The sequence below is a fragment of the Opisthorchis viverrini genome, assembly GCF_000715545.1.
Source record: "Opisthorchis viverrini unplaced genomic scaffold opera_v5_35, whole genome shotgun sequence".
In the NCBI taxonomy this organism is placed as follows: Eukaryota; Metazoa; Platyhelminthes; class Trematoda; order Opisthorchiida; family Opisthorchiidae; genus Opisthorchis; species Opisthorchis viverrini.
The window spans coordinates 1,666,251-1,676,837 of record NW_008751691.1 but is presented as its reverse complement, the minus strand read 5'-3'; the positions used below and the strand labels follow the sequence as shown (position 1 = coordinate 1,676,837).

At 44.8% G+C, this 10,587-nt stretch overlaps 1 protein-coding gene across 1 annotated transcript in view; it reads left to right on the top strand.

Moving 5' to 3' along the window:
* The window catches only part of T265_02751 (hypothetical protein), a gene marked incomplete at both ends in the record, with an annotated part of 29,179 nt that overhangs the window by 1,056 nt on the left and 17,536 nt on the right, over positions 1-10,587 (top strand). The window contains one exon of the mRNA XM_009167066.1: positions 6,801-6,949. Within this exon, the coding sequence (XP_009165330.1) occupies positions 6,824-6,949 (126 nt within the window). The remainder of the gene's footprint in view (positions 1-6,800; positions 6,950-10,587) is intronic.

Sequence of the window (10,587 nt, the reverse complement as noted above, 5' to 3'; positions counted from 1 at the left end):
AAATCAATTTGGTTTTCACGAGAGGCTCAACTGAGCCTCTGTGCCTACCTGATGAGCCCCAACAAGGGCGAAACCGGTCGTGGGCTGTCGAAGAGTTTTCAGCAACCTTGTGAGTAGTTTCCCTTATGAAAATGATGAACATATTTTGATAACGAGAATGATAAAGTATCGCAAAATTAAGAATTATTATCCTACTAATTGCTTCACCCACTTTTTAATTCTCTTGGACACCCAGGCGCACCGAAACAATGACTGAGCTTATCGATTCCGTCCCAAATAGGTGTTGGTCCTGTTGGTTAAACTGGACACAGTATTAAAATTCCAAGCTGCGATCCCCCAACACGGTGCAACTGAAAGGAGCGCGCTCCAAGGAATAGATTGCAATAATTTGGTCGCATTTCAAGAAGTAGACTGCCTCTCAAGGCCTATATTTCCAAGGAGCTAACGGCCTACTCGCTCAGGTTGAGGAACATGTTTGTTTATATTACATCTCATACTCAAAACACTAACTTTGGCTGTTCAACGAAGAGGACATCTAGGGTATCCATTCTGGAACCGTTGATTTGAACGCCAATAGTGTCGCGTTTGCTGCAGTTTAGTTAGTTCCACAGCACATTTTGAAGTGACTTTGACGTTGTATTTACTGGTGCTAGGCGTCAGTGTCCTGTGGTGTATAGATTTTGGGGTCACTTATGCTCATATAGAGGCCCGCCACGGTGCAATTCAGATTATTCTGTTTGATGACGGGTTATTCCACAGTCCTACGTTCGCAGGCAGATTTGAACTATGTCACAATCAGCACTGTGTGAGATTGCTGCAAAGATATAACCTTTTCCATCCCTGCGGCGCACATCAAATGTAATTCCAGCGGCATTAGGTGTCGCTGAAGAATTGATATCTGGTTCTAGAGATTGGGGACTTTAGACTGCGGGTGGGTTTTTGTCTTTTGAAGTATTCTCTGGCGGGTTGTGTAGAATTAATAGAGGGACTGAACCATTTATCAAGAATGGAAGGTGAGCAGCAAACCGCTCTAAAACTCACTACTATTGAAGCGATAGCGTACGTTTAATGCATTCTGCACCGCTTGGTTGCGAATCATTGTCTTATTTACCAAGATCACCTGCAAGTACGTTATATTTGCTGACAGACCGACTGCTGGCAGAGATCGTGACTTGTTTTCCTGTTGCCCATTTCCCATGGTCTAATCATCCCATCTTGAGTCAAGTGGACTAAAAAAAACTATTTATGCATCATCGTTCGTACCATTTGACATTCGCCTTAGATATGTGCGAAGAGCATCATAGAGGATGTGCCCTGAAAAGAGGCAGCGCTTCCAAGCAGCGTGAAGTGTTTCGGCCGATCCCGAAGCCGCGCGTTCTCCAAGAGCATTTTAGTGGGATCATGTCATAAACTGAGGTTGCGGATGCCTGCTTTGAAGAGTTGTTACACTCATCTGCATAGTAGATGGTTTCGAAGGGGTGGGACTCACCTGGAACCCAGCTGAATCTTTGGTTTGTGATGTTCTTCTTCAACAGAGTGTGCTGCACCAGGCCGCCTCATGTTTCACCTAGCACGATATTCGAGATATCGTAATACGTTGTATAGACGTAGATGCAGAAGAGTATATGAGTTAAAGTTTTACCTGGCTTGAGTTTGAGCTTTACATATGATGGACGAAAACTCTGGGACCTCACATACTTGATGAACCACAAAAGAGTGAAACCGTTCGTGGGCTGCGAGGAGTTTTCAGCAACCTTATGAGTAGTGTAATACGACTATTCTGTTATTCATCTAGACACAAACCGAACTAGACACCATATTTTTTCCGTCCTTTGAATAGCATGTTCCACTTTCTGGTCAGATGCGAGCAGCATGTCTGTTAGCCTTCCAAGCGTGTATGTATTTCAACTGGGATGTGGCTCAATTCCCATGTGCCTCGATTATTCAGCTTCCTGTCTCCGCGTTAATCTGCGCAGAACCAGATTGACGACAGCATTACCAGGCAAATATTTCGATGGATGTTTATTTTCCACCACCAGCTTTCCATGAAGATGACTCAGCAGGAAACCATCAGACACACGTAAATTAGTGATGAAAATTGAGCACATTTTCACGAAAAGTCGTTTATATCTTTGTAATGTACTACTCATAAGGTTGCTGAAAATCCGTCGACAGCCCACGACTGGTTTCGCCCTTTTTGGGGCTCATTAGGTAGGCGCAGTTCCCAGGTTCCCGTCAACGTTATGTCCTACTTGAAACCAAATTGTACGAAAAGTCACTTACTTTATTAGTTGAGTTCGTTTAGCATCTGATCACGGTCAGTTACTTTTTCCTAACTATGACGCTCCTCGAGCTTCATAGGAGAAATGTCAAGCAGCGAGGCTTCGCGAGAACCCGGTAAAAACTCCAGGCAATGGTCACGAGTTAGTCAGTTACGGGAGGGCAGTCCGCTATGCGTTCCGTTCTTAGTTGTTGGATACCTACAGTAAGATTCTATCATTTGATGTCCAGACTCGAATTGGACACACTTTATCTGATTGTCATCCGGCTACTGACCATCTTTCTACGGTGTCTTCCCACTGAGCTTCAGTTACAACAAAACGCCGAGTACAGTGTCTGTCCAGGGTACGTGAATGCTACAGCTCACTGGATCTCTCTAACACTCCAACTTCAAGGATTCCTTGTTACACAAGAATGCACACAAACATGTATGTCGAGTGAAAAACCGAATGATGGGGGCACAATAATGTTTCGACCAAACAGCTTCGATCATTTTCGGAAGTACAGCTAGGACGTTGTAAATTAACCGCCCTTGAAACTCATGTGACGTGGTTCTGTTTGGGAAACGTGTAATTCAAAACTGAGATCAATTGGAAAGTAGACGGCAACTCGGGTATCAGCAATCGCCTGAAGCACCTGGTAGCATTGCCTTGGCATACCCTTACTACCGCAATATAGCGTTGAATAGTACCCGTCACTGTCAGATACCTCCCCAAGTCCTTGAGCGAACGATCGGCTAAACTCTATGCGCCTACCGGTGATTGGCAAACTTTATTCTTTTCAGTGGGTAATAGTGTATCTAATGCGTGCACGTGCCAACACAAGTTGGCATGTCACATGCCTCTTCACTGTTTGTCTGGGTTTGTCAAAATGCCCATTCGACCTTGAAAACAAGCCATATGATCAGTCCATGCAAATGTTCGGCAACAATATCACCTCGGAAGCTGCAGACCGTGTATTTTTTGTTGATTTAAAGTACAAATCCGTCCATCTAGTCACGTCTGTTTGATGCCAGCACAAATAGATGATCGCAAATGTCAAACGGCAGATGTTTCTGAGTGCTAGTGCACGGCTTACGGCACGCCACGAATGCTGATATCCCATTTGCCAGTTTGCTGCCTGTAACATCTAAGATACGCCATGAAAAAATGCACGGAGTTCACCCAAACACACGCACACACGCACCTATTCCAGACCGCAGACATTTTCCACACCCCACGAGCGGATTCTGTTCAAATTTTCATACATTTAAACTGGTTTGTGCGCGTACGCTGAGGCTCTGAGCTAAAACAACCCGGAAAAAGGTCAGTCCGTTGAACCAGTTGGCTGCTGGCATCCTGATTTCGAGGTCTTCATCGACCGCCTAGCCCTGCGCTGTCCTTGTACACTTCTGCAAACCCTGGCGAACGACAGTTTTGAACACACTCAGATTGTACATCAGTCCCCCTCTCAAACCTTCTCTCGTACTCGGCCACTAATAGCAAATAAAAAGAAAACGTTATGATCTGGAAGTTCATAATTTTGAATCGCCCGTGATCTATTGCATGCAATAACTCATTTTATCGGCCACGATTTCATCAAACTGCCAGAAATGTGGCGCCATCGGTGACCATAAACCCATTGTACGAGAAGAGAGCCCTTGTGGGTAGCGAACTGCGTCAACTTCTGCACCATTCTGGCAATTTTGTGATAGTTTTGTCCCCTGGTCATTCATGAATTACACGAGTATCGAACATTTTTGTCTATCGCTTTCGAATAGAGCTCTTTTTCATCTTGAGAGTTAAGAAAAGGGATAAATTAAACGTCGGGGAGAAGGCATTCTTCCTTTCGGCATTCTATCCCTTGAAGCAGATCTACTAGGTGCTTCATTTCACTGTTGAGATCCGGTTTACTGTGCACGCATACTCTTCCTTAAATCTTTCATCAACGTGGCCTCGGAAATTTGACCTTGAGCGTTATGCCAACGATTGCTTCTCCAATTTTGATTTACTGGTCTGTCAAATTTGCCTATAAACTGATACACCCATGAAGATAAAGTTTACTTCATTGTCTCAGACCACAACAACTGTTGCATTTGTTACACGCTTTGCCCAAATCAGGTGATCCCGCCAGACCACACACTTTGCAGCAGACTGCACGCACACACTGTTGTGGAGTTCGTTTCGACGTATAGTTCTGGTCACTTGTGACACCAACTGGTGAAGTATGGATGGCAGGCAGGGAACCACTTTGACCAGTACTCAAAAGTAGAGAAAGAGACAATATCAGGTTCCGTTTGTTTGGAAATACGAAAATAGATGGTTAAGTGCGTTTTACTGGACGAACCGTCGCGAAAAGTACGTTAGGGCTTCAAGAAATACACTTGTAAGAACCGGACGACTATGGGACCTCACAGGACGATTGCGGCTATTAGATTATACGCAGTGGTCAATGGGAGCAGTCAGACGTGGGCAGCAGATGATGTACTGAGGACTGACAGGAACTGGTTCTACGGAAAAGCGGTTTAGTAAGTATCATTAATTAAGCAAACGTACAATCAATAATGACGAAATCAGCAGGAGCGGAAAATAGTCACTTACGCAGCAGGGATTTCTGGAAGCAAAAGCAAGTAAGCACTAAACGATGTGCAAACATGCATATAGGGGCAGTCTGACAGTGTGACTTGGCCGTATAGAAAGATAACGGCACAGGAGTCAGTACGTTCGGGATGTGAGGGACTGTCCTTTAGTCGGCGGCGCGACGCGGCAGCTCGTGTCACGCGACAAGTCAGATCATGCGGTTTTGTCCATTTAAAACAAATCTCGCCAAAGACTATCTAACAGGTGCGGTACATGGGTAATGCAAAATAAGGGGGCGCCTTGGGCGCCAGATTGGTGTAGTGGATGGCGCGTTCGCCTCTACAACACTCATTTGCAAATCAATTTAGTTTTCACGAGACAATCAACTGAATCTCTCGTTTATGATATGACGTTTGGGCTTGGGTATTTCGGAAGTCTTAGGTATCATGAAAGGTCCAGCAGTTCAGTGGCAGCGCTGACCAGGACATCTAGATAGTAAGGCTCTGTTCATATGCCTGCAGTACTGATTTAGGTTTGACAATACTCGCGGCGACGTTGTGTTATGTTCCATATGGGTCCGCTGACTAGCTGCGACCGTGCTAAGGAAATTAATTATCTGTTCAGAGTGCTGGACGAAGTCATTGCTAACTTGACGCACATGTTTGGTTGACCATTGTACATTTTTGTGACTGGTACCCCCGGTGGATTTTAATTAGATTTGATTTAACATTCAAGAACGAACTGACATAACCATCCAAATTGCGAAGTGATGAAAAACTGTGGTTTTTGCCGCCGAACACTGACCTATTCAGAACTCTGTTCGATCTTGCAGTGGGTTTTAGCTCATGTGGATGAAAATGGCTTGCTGTAAACGGCTGTATTCGTTCTTGGGGAAACTTCGGGAATTTCCTACATATTCGAATGAAATGCTAACAATCATATGTAACATAGTAAAGCTGCTATTCGACGAAGTAAGACTATGCAGTTATTGAAAGCTACAAGAGAGTTTGCACTTTTCATCGAGGCTTCAAAATACTTCAAAAACCTGTGGAAAAACTCGGATATACAATATCACCCCACTGTTATTCTTTTTGAACAAACTAACACTATTTTATCGAACAGAAATCCATTGTGCTTGAAAATTATTCAGTTCGGGGTCAGCTCAGTGGGAAATCCCGAATAAAGCAAACCCAGGTTTCGAATCAAGATTCCGCTTTGTGCCAGGTGAAGTGAATTCATGCAGGAAATTCAAAGCACAGTCTTGTTACTGCTTTTCAGCGCCGTACACTCCACGATTCTCTGGGAGAATTTTGAATCCTTCTAGTCCAGCTAACAGTTTGAACAGTTGTTGTGACTTGGTGGACGATCGTGCAACTCTGCATCCGTCCCTTGGCTTCCTGCTCCACCCACTATAGTATATCAAAAGGCACGGCAGCTCTACACAGCCCTTTATGGAGGCCAAGGAAAATTAGTACAACTGTATTTATAGGGTAGTCACAGGGTGTTCGGCAAGGTCGTGCCAGAATGTCCGTGAGGGGGCGAGAAGCGTCGGGTCAAAGGTGCTTGACTCGGATTGGCTGGCATTCTGACCAATCAGGACATGTCTTCGTTTGGCCCTTGTCCTGCACGTGACATATCCGTCCAAATGATGTGGTGTTCGGTTATTAGGGACGGCTGGCCTCCGTACAACAGTGTACTGTTCAGTTCTGGATTGCCAATTAGTAATAGAATTGATTGACTTTGAAGGTGATCCTTTCATCTTCTGACGTCACGTGGTAAGGCGCTGACTGGATCCTCAAATGACAGTTCCTCAGTCTGAGGATTACTCCTATTTTTCAGATAATAAACCGGTTTCGGAAACTTCAAGTATAAGGTTGACAGAAGGTACCATAAAGTGAACTGAATTTTTGCATTACATCAAGATGAAGTCAATGCATTCACTCATTATTTCCCCATTTACAGCATTTCACTGGATTCCATAGAGGATGACTACCAGCGGAACCGCGATACCTGGTCTGGCGTTCTACGACGCACTCGTGAACAATTCTTTGGTCGAGTTAAAACGATGTGTTGAGCTCCACAAAATCGATTTGAATGCGCGATTAAGCCACGTGAGTTATTGCTTATTCCGAACATTACATATTTGCACAAAATTAATAAAGCATGGTTCCAATCTATTTCCTATTGTTGCTAAGCGATGTGATCGGGCAAACGACAGCGGTAAACACGACCGAACTGTTCTGTCAAACAACTGTAGTGTTCAAAAACTCCCGGATTATTTTCTTTCATCCTATGTATTGGAAGATATGTGCCTAGCTCTGGTCCATTAGTGATACGTTTGTTATTGTGCTAATTAGCACCGACAAGTTAGTTTCCCTCATATAGACGTAATATACTACTCATGAGGTTGCTGAAAACGCTTCGACAGCCCTTCTTGGGGCTCATCAGGTTAGCGCACATCCAGTTGCTTGAACACATCATAAACGAGCGATTCGTCTGGGTTCCAGGTGGGTCTCCCGCAAAACCAAACTGGTTTGCGAATGAGTGTATTTCGCTAGTTGTCATCATTTTACTCGGTAAAGATGTCCCACCCTTGTAAAAGTTACGGGGGCACCGTCATAGATATGAGTGCATCACATCGATTCTTGAGATCCCAGTCAATTAAAATGCAAAAAGCTGTGATAAAGACGTTGATCATCGGAGTGAAGTGGATCTGCATTGGTGATAGTTCTAAACCTAGCAAAGTGCGTGGGATCGAAAGATGCCCCTCGATAATATTCTGACTAAAGCGGGGCAGTCATCAGCAGTCATACAACCGACTTCGTGCTGTCTTATTTGGTCTGATGCATCCAGGGAGAAAACAAAAAACACTGCTCACATTTAATGCCCATAAGCTAGAACTGATTGGTCCAGGGCCTAGGTATACAATAACTCATTCGAATTGTTCAGCTGTAGCACCCTTTTGGTGCCTTGCTGCCATGCCACCAGAGGGAGGCACGAGGGCTAGGATAGTGCTGAGTCACCCAAGCCCAGACGGCAGTCGAGAGGCGGAGGTCGGGTTCGAACCACGAACCTTCCGGTCAGTAAATTCGCGCTCTAACCACTGAGCAACCTCGACCTATACTTTCCTGTAGGTCTTCCGTGCTGAAAAGATAGCTATTCACTCTCGACGCAGCGGTGTACAACAAAGTGGCTGGAAAACAACCATTTCCTATTTGATTAGATTCACAATGTCGGGCACAAACACACACGTTAGTTTCAGTTCATTCTCCGTCTATGCAGCTAACCAATCAAACAACAGCTGGGATGGTTGACTCCACGGGCCAGCAAAGCAAGTTGACTGTCGTTACATTTATAAATAGGTTTTGATTGTCAGTTTACGATGTGAGCGCTGCTCCTGAAGCGGTGTTAAAATCCTTCAAATATTCACCTACAGGTAGCTTGTTTGGATGCCATCTCTTGGTCTTACTTTTCGGTTTGCCAACATATCCACAACCAACGGCTACGGAACACTAGTCAGCCCAGGGGAAGGATAATCTCACTGGACTGTGAAACATCCTTCTGAGAATTCCTCACTCGAAGAGCCAGTCAATACGTGATCACGTGATATGGTAACGTGATTGAAGGACGAGTGGTGCTATGTCCTATCCAAATGAGAGCTAGTCACACTGCTGACCAGCCACTCGTCGCCACTGACCGGATGGTGGCAGGTTCGACTCTCTGATGGGCTGTGCACTGCTGATAATGCCCAAAAAGGATGAAACAGCTGTACAGTGCTTCTAGGCTTTTCTGCATAGATTTACTTCATTGATACAATCGAATCCTTATTGATTAAAGGTAAACGCTTCCGCCGTAGATACTCGCACCATCAAATGAAATGTTATTCGCAACGCTTTGAATATATTGTTTCAGAGTTCTGTTAACATCGACACATCTAGCCGTGACCCCACATTAGTCTTCAACATTCTACATTTATTTGTCTTCCTTTTGTTTTACTAAACAAACTACGGAAACTCTTCACGTTTTCTGGTGGACAGGTGTCAGAAATGTTCCTTCTATAAAGTCTCGACATCTGTATGTAAAACCCAACAACTTAAAAACGGACATTTTTTCAGCTTCCTGGATGAACTGTCTTACCTTACCTTTTTTTTAGTGAAACTTATGAATATTTTTGGACAGTTGTTCGAGAAAGAAACTACACAGGTGTGCCTGAAGGTCTTCTTCAAAACATTCAATTAGGCACCATGACTTTCTGTTTTGTATTTGAGTTCTCAAACTGTAGCAGACAGTTGCCTAGGTTACAAGGCAGTCCCGTTGGTCTCTTTGCACGCCTGACACAAGATGAGACCAAAATTTGTGGAATAGGGCTTCCAAATGAAAGACGTATGGAGGTCTGGATGTCCTTTTTTGTTGTAGTGCAGCGAGCAACCTGGGTTAAAGTGCGGATTCAGTAGATACAAAGGATGTTGAACATTGCTAATTTGCTCGCGTGCGAGCTGTATTTTGTTAACTAACGGACTACGTCTCTACAAGGTTTGCTAGCCGGAATTAGGCAAACAGGCTAACTAAGATACCTCTCAATGCAAATTTAATGTCACACAAAGGCCTTTACAGTAGTCGCAGAATCCTAAGACGGTGGAAATAAACAGACAGCAATAAACTTTGGTCATAAAACATCTACAAGGCGTTAAGCTAAACCCTCACGACGTTTTCCCATACTGATGCATCCAGCTAAAGTTTGCGCCCAGTGTTACATTCCCATTCACAGGAGTAAAATTCATTTCCTGAGCTGATTCCCCGGCAGGTACCACTAGGATAGAAATCCGAATGCCCATTCTATGATGCGGTATTGTTTTTTTGTAATATGTAAACGTAATAAACGAGAGCAAGATTTTTCATTTAGCATACTACTCATAACGTCGCTGAAAGCTCCAACGGTTCGGTTTTAGCATTCTTTCAGCCTTCTGAGAGAGGTACAGGGAACAGCCTATGTATTTGATGAATGGTCTATACTGGGAACAATATGGAAATTGGGGGAAAGGGAATATGAAAGTCCCAGAAATGTGTTCGAGTCGGCCGTGGAAATCATCATCATTGTCAGCTGTAAGAACCACGTACTCGTCGTACAGTAGTTGTAGCTGCCGCAGTTTCGTTCACCGATGATTTGGGGAGAGGGGGAGGTAGCTGCGCATTGCAGGTGCATAAATCTAGCACTGTCCGTGGGCTGTCAAGTGAAGGGGGGTTGGAAGAGGAGCTATGCATTGAAGGCAACAGCTTAGATGCACGAGCGCCATTGAGGGCGCGACTGGGCCATGTCTGACAATGTCATCATCATCATCATCGACAGCATGACATCAGTGTTCAACACCGATGCTTCACTGCCGCATCTGACAATGTCTCTAACCGTTGATGTGGCCCGTATCCGAGTCCCCATCCACGAAGACGGCAATGACCAGCGCAGCTGAGTTTGCTGGTAATGGCTTTCACACTTCGCTGCCAAGTCATCGTTTGACCTTCCCTGGCTCATTTCCACCCTTCACGTGGTTGTGCGAAAAGAGCCCTTCGAGGAAGTCGGTCGACTGGCATACGCAGCACGTGGCCAAGCCAACGCAACCTGTGCAGTGTGACCAGTTCATCAATCGAGGGTGAGTTATTTCTCCCGAATACCATTCGACGTACTTCAGCATTGCTGATCCTGTGTTCCCACCAGATTCAGGCAATGCTCCCAAGACATCGATGGCCGTGGAAA